The following is an 18,997-nucleotide window of genomic DNA, read 5'->3' on the forward strand; positions in this document are numbered from 1 at the left end:
AAAGCGGGGCGAGCACTGCTGTGCGTAAGGGGGGCTCCAGCGGGGGCGTGCATTGCTGCGCGTATAGGGGATAAGCGGGGGCTTGAACAGGAGCCATGCGATGTTGAGCGTGATGGGAAAAGCGGGGCGAGCACTGTTGTGCGTAAGGGGGGCTCCAGCGGGGGCGCGCATTGCTGCGCGTAGGGGAATAAGCTGGGGTTTTAACGAAGGCAGGATGTCCCAAGGAAAAGGGACGCCGAGGGGGTGGTTGAAGCGGCTAGAGATGGCGTGGACGGGGGTGGGCTGGCGGTAGAACGGGTTGGCCGATTAGGGTTTGGTGTGTTTCCCTGATAAAAGAGCGATCTGCTCGAATGTAGCTCTTGAAAGCTTCAGATGACCAGCGGCCGAGCGCTTGGATCTGCTGTTGGGAGAGACCTTTTTGGGCGGCTGTAGTTGCTGCGCCTATGCGAAATGAATGGCTGGAGAAGTTGTCTGCTGGGGTACCAGAGAGAAGCAAGACAGACTTCAGGTGCTTTTGGAACCAGAAGCGTGTGGCAGGGCGGTTGGCATCATCAGTAAAGAGGGGGTCAGAGGGGAGGGAGGATTGGGATTTCCTGTGGCAAAGGAAGGCTAGGAGGGTTTGGAATGGTTGGAGGGGAGTTTGGAGGTTAAAAATATAAATGAAATGGCCCTTCTTTATTTGGTCTGTCTTGCTTTGTTTAATAAAGTAAGAGATGGTATCGCCGTCTAGCACGGTTAGGTCGGAGATGGTGGGGTGAATGGCTGGGTTAAAACTGGATGTAATGGCGAGCTCAGAGCATCTGAGGAAACCGAAAAAGCCAGGATGAACATGGCGTCCAGTGTGTGGGCAGTGTGGATGGAATGGTAGCCTTTGCGGAGGGAGGAGATGCATTTGGTCAAAATATTTAAAGTGATAGGTTGTCTGGGGTCTGGGCTGGGTTTTTTGGATGCCTTTGATGAGAAGGGAGGTCTGGGAATTAGTTATATGAGGGGAAGGCGAGCCGTGACACAGTTTATGAAAAAACTGAATACCGCTAAGGTATGCTTTGATGGAGCTAGCTTGGAGGTTTTTATGGGAATTGAGGTGGGAGATAAATGAGGTGACAGTGAGCAGGGATAAAACGGGGAAAGGTAAGCTGTAGGCGGCGTGGAAAGTTTTAAAGCATTTCCACGCTGTGAGGTAGGATTGGAGAGTCCTGAGGGAGACTGCTTGGAGAATGGAGTCGATGGATGCTTCGAGAAGAGGCCTTAGGGGGAGGGTTATGGGAATATCAGTTCTGAATAAGGAGGGACTGGGGTTGGGAGCGGGTCCGCTTCTGGAGCCGGCGATCTGAATTTCTGAAAAACAAAACGAGAGAGAGAGTCAGCGATTTGATTCTTTGACCCAGGGATGTGTTTTGCAGTTATGATAAATTGGTCACGAGCTGAAATCCAAATCAAACATCTGAGCAAAGGCATGAGTACGGGGGAGTGGGAACGGCCTTTGTTAATGCAGTGCACGGTAGCTGCGTTGTCGTATTGGACGACGATGCTGGTGGCGGACCATTCTTTGCCCCATAGGGAAGCTGCGGCCACTAATGGGTAAAGCTCAAATAGTGCTGAGGATGATAGCTGGAGGGGTAAATTTGCCAACTCTGGGGGCCAGGTAGAAGCGAACCAGCGGCCCCGGAGGAAACCTCCAAAGCCGACGGAGAGGGCGGCGTCGGTATATAATTCGATATCAATTGGGGAAGAAACCAAATTGCTGTAAAAGAACGATAGCTGTTCCACTGTTTAAGGAAGGAAATCCATAAGCTGAGCTCCTTGCGGCAAGAATCAGTTATGGAAATGCGGTCCTCAAGGGTGTAGGCGGAGGAGGAGAGGGAGAGGAGATGGGAGATAAAGGGGCGGCCTTGTGGGATGATGCGCATCGCGGTATTTAGATGACCCAGAATGGATAGCAGCTCCACGGACGGCGAAATAGAATTCGTTTTTCCAGCAAATGCCAAATAAGTGCCAGAAATCTGGGTGGATGGGCGTAACTTTGAAAGCAGAAGTAATATTGACTTTGGCCAACCAAGCGCCGCGACCTGCTTTAATCAAGGTAGTGGCTTGGTCGACGTCGTGATAGTGAAGAGAAAACTCTTCAAGTGGAATGAGGCTGTTAATGCTAAGGAATGGGGAATTATGCGGAGATAAAAGATCAATTATGAGGCGTTTTTGCCTGAGAATTTTCTGGTGGCAACACCGATGGGGCTGACTCGATAGATGCTAAAGGGAGGAACAGAAAAGGGGCCTATCATGAAATTTGAGTCTATTTCTTTTTAATTAGGCCGTCCACTATTTCGGGTTCGGTGAGAGCGGAGTGGAGATTTGGGCAGATGAGGTTTTGGGAGGGGAGGCTCAGGACGGCGGGGTGGAATCCATGTGTGAGACCTGCTAGTATCTGGGTCCTGATGGAGTTGGAAACTGGGGGAGGTTCCTGCGCTAAAGCGTTTGGCGGGGCTGGAAGGGGTGTGGCTGAGGCCAATGAGAAGGGAGGACGGGCCTGAGGAGGAGGGAAAGTGGCTACCGGGACCGGTAGTGGCGGTAAACCTGAGCTGCGGCCGTCTCCTGGGACGGAAAAGAAGGGGGGAAAGAGAGGGGGAATAGCGTGCGTCGGAGCCTGTGAGGATAGAGGCATGCTCGCGCTGGGGACGGCTCCTGGGGCGGAGGAAACAGAAGGGAAGAGAGGGGGAATGGGGAGCGCCGGTGCTTGTGGCATGAGCGGGGGAATGCTCGTGCTATGAGCGGAAGGCGGTGCTGCGGGCCATGAGAATGGGAGAGAAAGGAGGGGCAAGGGTTGCGGACGGGAATCGGCTGCTGGAGTGGGCGAGCTCGTGCTGCTGCGGCGGCTTGTGGAGGCGATGGCCGGCTCTCTGACAGCATGAGCGGCGGGCTCCCGCTTCGAGGATCGAGCGGGATGGGCGTGGCTGGAGACTGCGGTGTCCGGGGCGTGGCCCAAGCTCGGTGACGGCCTTCTGCTGCGTCCTGACGTGGAGTAGGGGGCTCTGCATAAGCGTAAGCTGGCGTCTCGGAGCAGTGTTGTTTTTTGACAACCATCTTAGATTTAGTCTTTATGGACTAAAATGCTTGTTAGATTTAGTCCAATTTTAGTCGACGAAAGCCAAAAAGGTTTTAGTCTAAAAAGGGGAAAAAGTCTTTTAACAAATTAATGTAGGTCAGTAAGTATTTTGCTGTTGGGTAGTGTCACTTGTAAGTTCTGAAAATAGCAGATCTAGTTCAACACAATGTGAGCTTCCGGATCGACTATTTTCACCAATAATTGCAATAAGGAATGTTTTAAAACATAAAAGACAAACAAGGATGGAATGCTAAAACGGCTTGCCATGCTAGTATGGCAAAGAGTATTTAATGCTAAAACGGCTTGCCATAGCGGCATCAAAACGTTTAAGGTTTTGATTGGCATGCACGATAAGCAGAAATGTCATGCATTTTAAACGTCTGACGGACCACCCGTCTCATCAACGAAAACTCACGCACGTCTCGTCATGTTTTAGTCATCAACGAGCCATTTTTATCTCGTCATCGGCTCGTTATCCTCATGAAAAGTGGCGTCAACGAAATGATTTCGCCATCGTTGACTAAAACTAAAACAACACTGCTCGGAGTGCGAGCAGCAGCGGTGCGTGAGGGCCTGCGGCTCCGTGATGCAGCGGCGGGCTCGATTAGTGGATCCTGTGGAGCGCTGGTGGCCTGAGCGGCGACCTGGATGAAGGCCGGATGAGCTGCAGGTTTGTCTGTATCAGAGGAATAATCCTCGGAGGACGAGTGAATCTCGGACATGTTGCGGCGATTGGGAGTGCCAATGCTGGAATCAGAGATAGCTGAAGGTAGGACTGCTTGGTTATTTAAAGGGACTGTAGTAATGGGATAGGGAGAGTGATTGGATAGGGAGTGATTGCTGATGATGAATTGGCCGTGTTAATTATCTGCGCGAGCTCCTCCTGAAATTTGTTAATGAAACATCACTTAGGCCTTCCTCTTCATCATCTTTGCAATTTTACACAAAACGCACTTACAATGGAAGCAAACGGACCAAGCAATACACCGTTTACTGCCACGAGAACAGTATATCCATAAAACGCAAACATATGTGTTAATATGAATTTAGTGTAAATCGCTATACTAGCCTCATCAGTGTAAAGTCATATCAGATCAACATCAATCATCACGACGTGCGCAAAAGTCTCTAAATTGTTGGTAATAACTTTCACACAATGTCTGCACAAAGGTAAAATAAGGGAAGCGTTACTTCAGAGTTTACATTGAGTTGAATTTCTTTTCTTGAATAAATAAACGAACATTTTTCTCTTGCCTGAAAAGATCCAAACAAAAGTCCTTGCATATTTAACGTTACCTGAAACCACGCCCCACGCTACAGGCCTCTGTTGACGTAAGGCAATCACACGTCACTAAAATTAAATGTGTTCAGTCCATGATGATTTAGAAAAATTTGCTGTTTAAAATATAGTTTAAGCTTAATTCTCACTTAATTTAAGAGGAGAATTGTTTCTAATATTAACTTTTATTATTATTATTATTATTATTGTTATTGTTATTATTATTATTATTACTATTACTATTATTATTATTATTATTATTATTATTATTATTATTATTATTACTATTATTTTAAAGGACAAATCGGGTGGTATTGACGTTATACAATAGGGGCTTCCGATTTTTCAGTCTTTCAGAAATTTGCATCTTTTATTGGAACCGTTGGCTATCTTTTTATGAACACACACAGGAACAGACTTAGCCACCAGTTGCTGCACAGTATATATTGGTCGCTTTGCTGTCTGATAGCAGACCAGACATTACGTTTTAATGATTATTGATTATTGAGTGTCTCAATTTAAGTGACCTCCGTCAGTGACGCGTGGTACTGATGCGCGCCGTGTGTGTGTGTGTGTGTGTGTGTGTGTGTGTGTGTGTGTGTGTGTGTGTGTGTGTGTGTGTGTGTGTGTGTGTGTGTGTGTGAAGTGGCAGTGCTTAGAGCGAAGACTGTGATTATGATCATGCCAGAGGTTGAGATGAATCACTAATAACTGTGGCTATCGTCCAATCCGCTTCACTTGACGCTGCGCTCCCATCGCTTGGCTCACAGAAGGCTCGAATCACAACCAAACTGTCCAAAAGTGGATCAGAACTGCGCTGTGGTGTTTTTGACACTGCAACCTCGTTACGATGGCATTCCGAAACACCTCCGTGGATTTATTCTCGCAGTTTTATATCTTGCAGAATTTCTCCATGTATTTCAATTTCTCTTTGGACGCGATGTACGACAGAGGAGCGAATTACGAGTCTGAATCCCACAGACCGACCATCAGAGCGCTGCTCGTCGTCGCATATTCCGTTATTATCATCATCTCGCTGTTCGGGAACGTGGTGGTTTGTCACGTTGTTATTAAGAATAAACGGATGCATTCAGTGACAAGTTTGTTCATCATGAATTTAGCCATTGCTGACATTCTTATAACTCTCCTCAACACGCCGTTTACACTGGTAAGTTTACTCTAGTTGCACTTGTTTACTTTGAAAATACATTTATTATTGTTGAAATAATAAAAGGCTGTTGTAGTTTTACTGCTATTGCTTTTTATGCCATTCGAAATCTAGATAATTTTGTTATTGTGTCAATCACTCATCTTATTCCAAATACATCAAACAAAACAATTAATACAATAGAGTAGCCTATTAATTTTCTATGAAAATTAAAAGTCATTCTGATGTTTGAGGAGGATAAAGTTAATGTCTCTCCCTTGAATAAAAAATTAAATAAAATAAAGCTGAAATTCTTCAGGCTATAGTTCATATAAAAAAAAAAAATTATTGCCTAAGCTACATTTATTATATTATTATTTATTGTATTTAAAAAAAATCTAACCATCATGCAGTAACAAGAATCAAGTTTTTATTTTAATTTTTTTAAATGATATTTGTTTTGTTCAGGTCAAATGTATGATAATGAATTACTGAAAAGTCCTGATTTTCCTTTTGGAAAACAATGTTTGTTGTACACTCATGTGTGTACATGGTCCAAGTAAAGGTTTACCTGATTTTTATGCCATTTTTGGACTAGTCATAAATAAATAAATAAAAAGCACATTTAAAACATAAATCCATCATGAATACACATTTTAGCTTAGGCTGGTTTTAGCTGTTTGTTTTTCAGCAGGGAAGGGTCAATTTTTTTAAATTTAGAATTTATACATTATCTGAAATATATCTGAAAGCTGAATACATATGCTTTCCACTGATGTATGGTTTGTTAGGACAATATTTGGCTGAGATACAACTATTTGAAAATCTGGAATCTGAGGGTGCAAAAAAATCAAAATATTGAGAAAATCACCCTTAAATTTGTCCAAATGAATTTCTTAGCAATGCATATTACTAATCATAAATTAAGTGATGTTGTTAGAAAATTTGGAACATGGATCTGTCATGATCGGGGCTGTGGGTCTTCCCTCAGCCACCTGGGGTCGCTGTTTTCCCTTCCCTGCACTGCACTTCCCTGAGTGTTCACTTGTCCTGATTATGTCACCTGTCATTCCCCAGCTGTTCACAATCACCAGTGTCTTTATAATCCCACACTTCCACTACCCTGGTGAGTCTGCATTGTCTACATGTTGCCTGTTCCTGATGGTTTGTCTCTGTTATCTTTGCTCCAGTCTAGCTCCAGTTTGTTGTGCCGTGTTGGCCTTTGTTTTGTTTGTTTATTTGTGTTTAATTAAAATATATTTCTTACCTGCATCTGGACCCAGACCCCTTCCCTCTTACCGTGACAGAATGCAGACTCCACAAATGGGTCCAGCAGGGAGGAATTTTTTTTTTTGAGGAGGCGGCGTTCCCCCGCCTGGGGGCAGCGACCACCCGCTCTGTTCCCGACACGGCGGGGATGACGTTCGAGGCGGCGTCGGCCAAGAGGTTCGAGTTCCTCTACACCTGTTTGGCGCAGATGGACGCCTGTAGGGCCGAGGCTGCGCAGATGCGCCCCTACTTTGCGGCGGGGGCGGAGACGCTCTTCCGCGGGAAAGCGGTGGCGTCCGCTGCCTCGATCCCCGAAGCAGCAGCGACTATCTCCGTTCCTGACGCGGCAGCAACCGCCATCTCTGTTCCTGACGCGGAAGTGACCGCCATCTCTGTTCCGGACGCGGCGGTGTTGTCCGCTATCTCCGTGCCGGACGCGGCGGTGTCCGCTATCTCCGTGCCTGACGCGGCCCTTACCGCGCTTCCTGTTCCGGACGCGGAGGTGACTACGCTCTCTGTTCCTGACGCGGAGGCAACTGCGCTCTCTGTTCCTGACGCAGAGACAACTGCGCTCTCTGTTCCTGACGCAGAGACGACTTCGCTCTCTGTTCCTGACGCAGAGGCGACTGCGCTCTCTGTTCCTGACGCAGAGGCGGCTGCGCTCTCTGTTCCTGACGCAGAGGCGACTGCGCTCTCTGTTCCTGACGCAGAGGCGACTGCGCTCTTTGTTCCTGACGCGGAGGCGACTGCGCTCTCTGTTCCTGACGCGGAGGCGACTGCGCTCTCTGTTCCTGACGCGGAGGCGACTGCGCTCTCTGTTCCTGACGCGGAGGCGACTGTGCTCTCTGTTCCTGGCGCGGAAGCAACCGCCGTCTCTGTTCCTGACGCGGAAGCGACCGCGCTCTCTGTTCCTGACGCGGAGACGACCGCGCTCTCTGTTTCTGACGCAGAGGCGACCGCGCTCTCTGTTCCTGACGCGGCGGTGACCGCGCACGTTCCACTGGCGGCGAGGCCAGCTCGCGTTCCGAGGGTGGCGAGGCGGGTCCATGAGACTCCGCTGCACGGGCCTGGCCCGCCATCCCTCCCCCTGAGTTGCCTTCCTCCGTTCCTCCTCCCTCCAGACTTTGGGAACGTCTGGAAGCCGTTCCGTAGGGAGGGGGTACTGTCATGATCGGGGCTGTGGGTCTTCCCTCAGCCACCTGGGGTCGCTGTTTTCCCTTCCCTGCACTGCACTTCCCCGAGTGTTCACTTGTCCTGATTATGTCACCTGTCATTCCCCAGCTGTTCACAATCACCAGTGTCTTTATAATCCCACACTTCCACTACCCTGGTGAGTCTGCATTGTCTACATGTTGCCTGTTCCTGATGGTTTGTCTCTGTTATCTTTGCTCCAGTCTAGCTCCAGTTTGTTGTGCCGTGTTGGCCTTTGTTTTGTTTGTTTATTTGTGTTTAATTAAAATATATTTCTTACCTGCATCTGGACCCAGACCCCTTCCCTCTTACCGTGACAGGATAATTTTGACCCATACAATGCATTTTTGGCTATTGCTATATACCTGTGCTACTTAAAGGGATAGTTCACCCCAAAATTAAAATTGCTTACCCCCAGGGCATCCAAGAGGTGACTTTGTTTCTTCAGTAGAACACAAACAAAGAATTTTAACTTAAACCGTTGCAGTCTGTCAGTCATATAATGGCAGTCAATGGTTACCAAATCTTTAAGAGTAAAAAAAACATACACAGACAAAAACAAATTAAACTCTGCGGCTCGTGACGATACATTGAGGTCTTGAGACACATAATGATCGGTCTGTGCAAGAAACTGAACAGTATTTATATAATTATTTACCTCTGATCTACGCATTCACAACAGCCGGCGCGCGATGTGTCAACTTGCTCTGACGTAGTCGGTGAAAAGTCAACACTCCTAGATGAGTTTGCACAAGGAAACGTAATCTTTTAGTTTTTAATCGGTTGCCAGAATCAGATTAATCACAAGTAATGTAAACAATGAGTGACATATACACGCAACTGATCGATTCCACGCATGCATCTACTGTGATGCATCACATGCCATTGTGAATGCGCTCAGGACAGTACAACATTGCGGTGGATCAGAGGTAAATAATGATATAAATACTGTTCGGTTTTTTGCACAGACCGATCTTTTTGTATCTTAAGACCTCAATGTATCATCAAGAGCCACTAGGTTTAATTTGGTTTTGTCTGTGTATGGTTTTTTTACTCTTAAAAAATTGATAACCATTGAATGTCATTATATTACTGACAGACTGCAACAGTTTGAGTGAAAAATCTTAGTTTGTGTTCTACTGAAGGAACAAAGTCACTACCATCTTGGATGCCCTGGGGGTAAGCAGACAAACATCAAATCATTTTTGGGTGTACTATCCCTTTAAGACCGGTTTTGTGGTCCAGGGTCATATTTGTCAATGAGACTATTATTATATCAATCAATTTTATAATCAGTGTATTTTGTCTACTGAGCATTTGTGGTTAAGTCTTTGGTATGATTTTGCTAATATTTCCTCTTGTGTGCATGGCCACACACAAACGTTATCCCTATTAATTGTTTAGTAATGACTATACAGAGGAGGTGCATGATTCATCTCTTTCTGAGTGTGTAGGGGTGAGCATGTGCATGCTTTTTAATTCCTACATATATCTTGATCCAAGGCCACTCTATTGCATCTGTGTTCCTACAGGTTCGGTTTGTTTACAGTACATGGGTGTTTGGAAAGGCGATGTGCCATGTGAGCCGCTTTGCGCAGTATTGTTCTGTTCATGTCTCTGTTCTTACACTGGTCGCTATTGCTATTGATAGACACCAGGTAAGTGTTCTCACAAACAGACACACACAGCTACTTGTAATATCTTATCAGTGAAACCTCTAGAGTGAATAGCTTTTTCATACTTTGTGAATCAGTGTGTGCCAGTGTGCAGTCATTATTAGTAATTGTTGTTGTCCATCAGGTGGTGATGCATCCAATGAAACAGCGGATGTCTCGGCTTCAGGGCATAGCCTGGATTGGTGTCATCTGGGTCATGGGGTCATGCTTCTCTTTACCTCATGCCATCTACCAAAAGCTGCTGCGCTTTGAATTTGTGTAAGATCTTTCTTTCTGTCTTTTTCTCTTTAATGATGAAAATCAAGTAAAAATGATCAACATTAAATGGATTGTGACAATTTTAAAAATAAAGATTATGTTATAACATCATCATCATGAGAACATTTTGAGCGAGTTCCAAACGGCTTTTGTTGCACGCTTCAAGGGCACTTCGGGAAAGAGATGCCATTTGTAAAAGGCGTTCCAAACGAAAGTAAGCAATTGAATCCCTTCATGAAGGGCCTTTCCAGAAGTCTTTTAGCAAAGGGAACATCATGTGATGGTCACTTCACGGAAGTGATTTCCAATTGTGATCATGTGATCTTCAGTTAGGAGCTCTTGCGATGCATTTTGAAGCAAAGTTGGGGTTGATTTCGACTTTACATACAAACGTAAGTAGACTAGGCTGGTTGTTGTCTTTATTAAAAAAAAAAAAAATTGTCAGTCATAGAAATATGATTTAAGACAGTGGTGTAAGCAGGTTTAGGCACATTTAGCTTGAAAAAGTTTAATAGTAATTCAAATAAGACAGTTAGACAATATTTAAATAAAATAATAATAATGAGAAGAATTTTTTATTTATTTATTTAGGTAGTAGGGCAATTGATGATCACATCTGTTTGGAATTCGCCCAATGTTCTCAGTGCAGGCACACAAAAAACTGAATTAAATTCTAAAAAGCAGCATTCAAACCAGGATACTCTTCAATCATTGGAAGTGTTTGCAGTCAAGCCTGAATAGAGTGGAGGAGATAAGCGCTTCAGAGAGATAAGTTTTGTGTCTAGTGAAGCCTCCCATTGTATTTAATCTGTCACCCCCAATTGTACCTTCTAGTTTTGAGTTTGAAAATGCAATTTAGTTTAGCATGGATCTTAAATTATTTGACATAAAATGTGAACAAAAAAAAAAAAAACTCATGCCTTTCCTTTCTAAAATTAAAATTAGCTAAAAATGAACTCACCTAATCTAATATGTAGATTATTTTTTTCGTTATCACAGATTTAGCAAGTAACAAGTAATCTGTACGACTCCAGTCCATTATTTATATATATATATATATATATATATATATATATATATATATATACATATACATATTCGAAGCCAGGCCAAAACAGATTTTGATGTAAGAGGACAATAGTGGATGGGCTTTTTCACTGAAGGAAGCATTATTATGGATTATGGACTGGTATTTTGGTCAGAAGTTAAAACGCCAAAGGGTTCAAGGGATAGTTCACCCAAAAATGAAAATTACCCCATTATTTGCTCACCCTCAAGCCATCTAGGTGTATGACTTTCTTCTTTCAAACAAATAATGGAGTTATATTTAAAAATGTCCTGGCTGTTGAGATTTTGAAGTCCAATAAAGTGCATCCATCCATCATAAAAAGTACTCCACATGTAATTAATAAATTAATAAATTCCATCCAGATTCAAAACTTTATAAACCATAATCTCTAGCTTTTCTGTAATTTACACTATGCCTATGTCCTACGTCATCTGTTGAAACACCACTCTCTCGTGAATGCGCGTAAAACAGTTAGTGGAAGCTAGAGATTACGGTTTATGATGTTTTGAATATGGATGTTTTTCTTACACAAACACATCAATTCACTTCAGAAAGAAAGTATTAACCCCCCAGAGCCATGTGGAGTACTTTTTATGATGGATGGATGTACTTTATTGGACTTCAAAATCTCAACAACCATCATAAAGCTTGGAATAGCCAGGACATTTTTTAATATAACTCCAATTGTAAATTTCAATCATCGAGTCATTTTCATTTTTGGGTGAACTATCCCTTTAATGATAAATTTGTTTCTTACAAACATGCAGCCTTTTACTTCACAAGACATTGATGGACTGGAGTCATGTGGTTCATTGTGATGATTTTGTCAGCTGTTTGGATATCATTCTGACGGCACCCATTCACTGCAGAGAATCCATTGCTAGTGATATAATGCTAAGTTTGTTCCAATAAGGAATCCTGAGAGTGAGTAAATATTCAGCAAATTTTCATTTTTGGGTGAACTAACACTCTTCTCTTCTTGTCTCTTTTAGCAATAACAGAGTACGGATGGTATGTCTGCCCAGCTTTCCTCATCCCTCTGATGTCTTTTGGAAGTATCTGGATCTTGTTACATTTGTCCTCCTCTACGTATTGCCTTTAGCAATTATCTCCTTATCGTACCTTGTGGTGGCCAAGAAGGTCTGGTTCCGGAACGCTGTCGGTGATGTCACGCTGGCTCAGTCGGCCGCTCATCGCAGAAGGAAGAAGACAACTTTAAAAATGTTAATTGCAGTTGTGGCTGTGTTTGCAGTCTGCTGGTTTCCTCTAAACTGCTACGTTGTCCTGCTGTCAAGTAAAGTGATCCAGGCTAACAACGCCCTGTACTTCACCTTCCACTGGCTGGCCATGAGCTCTACCTGCTACAACCCCTTTATATACTGCTGGCTCAATCACAGTTTCCGTGCGGAACTCAGAGCCCTGCCTCTAATTGGCCGTATAGCCAAGGGCAATGCCATCCAGCAGTCCTAAGGAAGCTATTGTTTTTATAAACACATATTCACATGAAAATGAAAGCATTGTTGCAAATCATCCCTCTAATCTTCTTCTCATTTTTATCCCACCCGCATACTCACATTTAGCCCTCTTCATCTTAGTGTAAATAACACCTCAACCCATGTCCTTTGAAAAACAAACAAACAAAAAAAAACACATGGAAGAGATGACATAAATAATAGAGGTATAAGATGTTAATAGAAACTATGATCTGTTTTTCAAGGGAAAAAAACAATTCCTCTAACAGCTAGAAAATCAAATACACTACATGACTTAAAATATGAGCGGATCTGAAAACACTAGGCATCACAAACAACCGAGGATCAAACACTACCACACTTTCAAGTCGTTCTGAACACAACAAACTCACAGAGAAATATGCTCTTTATTGTTTGGAGACTGCTTAACAAAAGAAAACAGTATGTGTTCTCAAATCAGCTCAGAATATCAAAGTTGATTGATGTCCTCCGACTGATGGAATCATACTATGAAGCAAAATAATAATAATAATAATAATAATAATAATCAGTACCTATCATACACTACATGATTTTCTGTGAAATTTCTCAAATATGACCGCATAAAATCAGCAGATTATGACTTCAGGCAAAAAGCTTAGATTCATCCACACTGTAATCTAGGGCCACAATGGTGTAGTGCATTTTAATAGCACCACATCACAAGCAAAATCACATTAAAATGAACAAATTCCCGAAATGTTCATTTTGGTTTCAGGTTAGAAACTGCTGAATGAGATTATCAGGCTAATTTATAATATATAACAGCTAATATTTAATAATATTCACATTTTGACAGCTTCTGTTGCACTATAATGATTTCATTCACAGGGTCTTATGTATTTGTTTTATTTATGAATGTGTTTTTAAAACACATTAGTCATATTTAATTCACTTATCTCCATGCATGAGTAATTCTCAGGCAGCACTGTATTAAATGTATGGGTATTGTTACAGTCTATCAATAATGTTTACAGTATTTTTAGATGTTAATGAAGTAAAATATAGATATAGCGAAATTTCCGATTCATGCAATTGTATCCCTCTGAAATTTTTCATTTGATATTAAGTCCTATTCTGAGAGGTGAAATGTATATACAGAGCTTCAGATGGTTGTTTTAACAGCTACAACAGTATGCTGTCTTCTGGACCAACCAATCTGGGCTATTTTTTGTTAATATATACTGCCACCTTAGTATAGACTATAAAATTATTGGGTGGCCAAGTCTCAGGTTTAAGCTCACGTTCATTCTTGCACCATCAAGTGTGAATGAACTGAACTCCCACTCATTGAGAGCATGAATAACTGTGATCAGTTTGACCACTAGCCTTCATCGGACAGTGCTAATTATAGTCAGTGGTTTTTGCATTTTATCACATGCAATGGACCAAGTCTTAAACTGTGCAAAATCCATTTCTGAGGCTGTTTTATGTGCATATGCAACAAACATAAAACAGCCCTGAATGAAAAAAAACTATATGTCAGTTTGTTTATCTACTTAGACCATGTGTGATGTACTGTACTATACTAATATGATGCAATTACTATAACAGAGGTGGTAATGGAAAGGCTAACTGACTCGTTTATGACAGATGTTGTGCCCTTGAGCAAGGCACTTACCCCTGAAGTTGCTCCAGGGGATGGTCCATATAATGTGCAATTTATATTACTTTGGCTAAAGTTGCTAGATAAATTGCTACTTGCTTACTAATAGCACAGACAGCCATCTGGGGGCAACGTTTAGAAAATGACTACTTGCTTTCTTACTAATTGCATTGACTTTCCAATCTGGGGTAAAATGGGGGAAATTATTTGCACAAGACATGCTGTGATAGGATTGTAAGAAGTACTACCTAACCTAACCTGCACCTTTGAATCAGAAGGGTAGTTTTCTTTTTACTACATAATCAGTGGTGGGTACCCAAAATCTGTACTCAAGTAAAACGATCCACTTTAGTAATTGCTATGGTGCTATTTAACAGTTCTATAGGATTGCATGAAGTTTTATGTTTATTAAAGATCTTACAAATTCCTTCCTTAAGTCCCAAAATGTCTGATATTAAATTACATCAGCAAGAGGGCCAATTATGTGGTGCCATAGCAACACAAGCCATGATTTCAGTGAATTCAGATTAGGAGAATAAGACCTAATCAGCTATTAACATATTAAAATAAAGAAAGCAAAACTGCTATTACCTTATTCTTAGTCTCCATCAAAATCAGTTGCAGAGCACAAAAATGAAATAACATTCATAAGTAGTGCATTTTAAATAGCTTTGAGCAACACATTGTAGCACAAATGCTAATATCCAAATGGACATTTAACCAGATATCAAGGCTGGCCGTAATTTCAGGTGATTTACTGTGATGTAAAAAGACTCAAAGGGAAGTTGAAGATGGTGGAGAATGACCAAATCCAAACCCTGACATAAGGGATGCACCGATCTGTATCGGCCGATCACTTGCGCGTTTTGTCAGTAAAGCCGGTTCTGTAATCAGCGGTAAATGCCATCAGGTGCGTGATTTCACGTTGAGCCGTATATACTACACACAGCCGTTGTTCACTGACGAGCTGCGCACTTTCACACTGATAATGAACATTGATTTGCGCAGCTCGTTGGTAAACAACGGCTGTGTGTAGTATATACGGCTCAACGTGAAATCACGCACCTGATGGCATTTACCGCTGATTACAGAACCGGCTTTACTGACAAAACGCGCAAGCATGATCGGCCGATTCGGATCGGTGCATCCCTAATAATCATACATATCAACATATAAAGAAAAAGATGGCATGATAAGGTTTGTTTGGATGTACTAACACAGCCACCATTGCGTGTCAAAAGAGTATTATACTGTATATACTAAATGCGATGGTTTTGTTTTTAAAAATGTAATAATCGTGACAGATGCTGTGCGCTGGAAAAAGTTTGTAATAAAACAGTGTTCACATAATCTCATGCTTACTCATCTATTGACATCCATCCATCTAAAAATACACCAAAAGCACATTTAGTCCAAATGAGATTGGTCAAGCCTGTCATATTGTGCCGTTGCATCTAGAACAAGCCAGACCTCATACCATTTGTCTGTCTAACCGAGCTAACACAGAGGTGACTTCTGTTGTACTGCATCATCCTTATAGGATACTGTTGCCCAGTGGGTGGGCATTTTGCTTTCAGCTACTGCAAAAAGAGGATTTTACATATACCATTAAATGGAAGAACCAAATGTATTGCTGGACGGATATTTTAATGTGTTTGTGTGTGTGTGGGATGGGGTTTGCCTACGGCATGCCATGTGCGAGATACAAACATCTATCTCGCTTTTCACAGTTCTGCGAGAATGAATTTCACAATCTGATTTCCTAGTCGCAGTGGGAATTATTTGCAGCTTTAAGTGTTTTGTGATTTCTATAGTTGTGAAGCTGTAATTGGTCTTAAATGAAATGATAGAGTTGGCGCTCATTTATGAGAAGCTTGTGCCTGTTTCCTCTGTGCCTGTCAATTCAATGTTATGTATGTAAATGAATTTGAAAATGTCATATTTTTTAACTTATTAGTTCCATGTTTTATTTTCATACATTATTTATTTTGATGTATGTCCTGTTGGTGATTTTTTCTTCTTCAATTCTTCTTTGGAACAGCTTTACAAACAGCTGAAATTACTCACACAACATTGCTTGCATGGATTCATTTAAAAGCCAAACAAGTGTAGGATGTTAAGCAATTAAGTCCAAATGTTTTAACTGGATAACCAGCTGCATTAGAGTTTGATCGTTTTTTATCATTATGACAAAAAGCCTGTATTTTATGTGTGGTTGTAATTTAAATTAAAGCTGCAAGCAGCGATGGGAGGGCCCTCGCATCGGGCTCACCGCTGACCTGTGGCGAATGGTGGGCACTGTGCTTTAAACATAGTAAATTTAGGAGGAATATGTCAAAGTCATTTAGATGTGCCAGATGTCTTGCTGCCACCTGGTGGCGCTATGTGTATAACTGAATATTGGCATGCAGATGTCTTCAGGCCAGCGATTTTATCAAACATATGAAGTTTGGTCCAGATTGAACATGGCATGCTTGAGTGTAATACATGACATATCCTGCTGCAAACAGGTGGCGCTATTACGAAATATTGGCTTTTAGATGTGTTCAGGCCAGGACTATTGGCAAACATGTCAAGTTTGGTGCAAATTGTACATTGTATGTTTAAGTTAGTGTAAAACAAGTAATTTGCTGTTGCCAGCTGGTGGCGCTATGATTGTAATGGAATATTGGCCTTTAGATGTGTTCAGGCCAGGACTCTTATCAAACATGTGAAGTTTGGGGCAAATCGGACATTGCATGGTTGAGTTACAACTTCCTCTTTCATCGCATTAACAGCATGCTTTAGTACTTAGTAAGTGTTGCTAGCATGTTTAAGCTTGTTTTTAGCATGTTTAGCACTCAATGGTTATTTTAGTGTGTTGCTAATAGTGTATCACAGTGATAAACGTCACTTCCTGTTGACAGTAGGTGGCGCTATGACTATAACTGAATATTGGCATGTAAATGTGTTCAGGTCAGGACTCTTATCAAACATGTTAAGTTTGGGGCTGATTGGACATTGCATGCCTGAGTTACAGTAACTTCCTGTTTCATTGCATTAAGAGCATGCTTTAACACTTAGCTAAGTGTTGCTAACATGTTTTAGCATGTTTCTAGCATGTTGCTACCCTATTTAACGCTTGTTGATAATTTTTAAAATATTGATAGGCATCCAGAACAGTATTAAATGTGTCACTTCATGTTGCCAGCAGGTGGCACTATGACTATAACTGAATATGGGCATGGGCATGTGTTCAGGCCAGGAGTCTTATCAAACATGTTAAGTTTGGGGCTGATTGGACATTGCATGCCTGAGTTACAGTAACATCCTGTTTCATTGCATTAAGAGCATGCTTTAGCACTTAGCTAAGTGTTGCTAACATGTTATAGCATGTTTCTAGTATGCTGCTACCCTATTTAACACTTGTTGATATTTTTAAAATGTTGCTAGGCATCCACAACAGTATTAAACATGTGACTTCCTGTTACCAGCTGGTGGCGCTATGACTATAACTGAATACGGGCATGGGCATGTGTTCAGGCCAGGATTCTTATGAAACATGTTAGGTTTGGGGTAGATTGGACTTCGTATGCCTGAGTTAGAGTAACTTTCTGTTTCATTGTATTATTAGCATGCTTTAGCTTATTAGCTAAGTGTTGCTACCATGCTTTAGTATGTTTGTAGCATGTTGAATATTAAGTTTGGGTCAGATTGGACATTATATACATGAGTTACAGCAATTTCCTTTTGTCTTTGTATTAATAGCATGCTTTAGCTCTTAGCTAAGTGTTGCTAGCATGTTTTAGCATGTTTCTAGCAAGTTGCTAGCCTATTTAAGACTTGTTAACGCTTTTCAATATGTTGCTAGGAGTCCGTAACAGTGTTAAACATGTCACTTCCTGTTGTCAGCAGGTGGCGCTATGTCAGGCCGCCAGGGACACACCCTTCGACGAAAACTCTAAACCTTCGCAATTTAACATCGCAAAGGCCTTATGATGACACTCAGCAAATTTGAAAATGATCGGATAAAAACTGTAGGAGGAGTTCGTTAAAGTACGAGGCCTGAAAATGGCAAAAACTGCATAAAAATCGTAAAGGAAATTCAATATAACGGACTTCCTGTTGGGTTTCGGATGTTGCACCAGGAGACTTTTTTGTAGGTATTGGTGTGTTACATGTGTGTACCGAGTTTCGTACATGTACGTGAAACGTAGCTCGAGGCGCACTCCGTTGAAATTTTATAGGTGGCGCTATCAAGCCATTTTGCCACACCCACTTCTGAAAACCATATCAGATGTAAATTTTCACCAGGTCTGATGCGTGTGCAAAGTTTCATGAGTTTTCGAGCATGTTTAGGCCCTCAAAAAGACTTTTCATTTTGGAGAAGAAGAAGAATTAAAGCTGCAAGCAGCGATGAACGGGCCCTCGCACCCGGGCTCACCGCCGACCGGTGGCTTTAGGAAAACAGCAAATGGTGGGCAGTATGCTTTTAATACAGTAAATGTAGGAGAAATATGCCATAAGTCATTTAAATGTGCCAAACTTGCCGCTGCCAGCTGGTGGCGCTATGCCTATAACTGATTATTGGCATGTAGATGTGTTCAGGCCAGCACTATTATCAAACATATGAAGTTTGGTGCAGATTGATTTTGGTATGTTTGAGTTAGTGAAAGATATGATATATCCTACTGCCAACAGGTGGCGCTATGATAATATCTGAATTTTGGCATTTAGGTGTCTTCAGGCCAGGACTCTTACCAAACCTGTGAATTTTGAGGCAGATCGGACATTTTATGGCTGAGTCATAACAACTTTTATGTCCATGGCGAAACAACAAACTTTGTCAGGCCGCCACTAACGCCCTTTAACTCAAGATCTAACAATTTAACATCTCTAAGGCCTCTAG

At 42.2% G+C, this 18,997-nt stretch overlaps 1 protein-coding gene across 1 annotated transcript; it reads left to right on the plus strand.

The window, feature by feature from the left end:
• The first annotated feature begins 5,232 nt into the window (after positions 1–5,232).
• On the plus strand, positions 5,233–12,462 carry gpr83 (G protein-coupled receptor 83). Its single transcript, XM_073839343.1, has 4 exons — positions 5,233–5,550; positions 9,522–9,647; positions 9,790–9,923; positions 11,985–12,462. Exons 1-4 carry the CDS (start codon positions 5,233–5,235, stop codon positions 12,460–12,462), a joined length of 1,056 nt encoding a protein of 351 aa, XP_073695444.1.
• The last annotated feature ends 6,535 nt before the right edge of the window (positions 12,463–18,997 follow it).

This window comes from Garra rufa, chromosome 5 (genome assembly GCF_049309525.1).
Source record: "Garra rufa chromosome 5, GarRuf1.0, whole genome shotgun sequence".
NCBI lineage: Eukaryota > Metazoa > Chordata > Actinopteri > Cypriniformes > Cyprinidae > Garra > Garra rufa.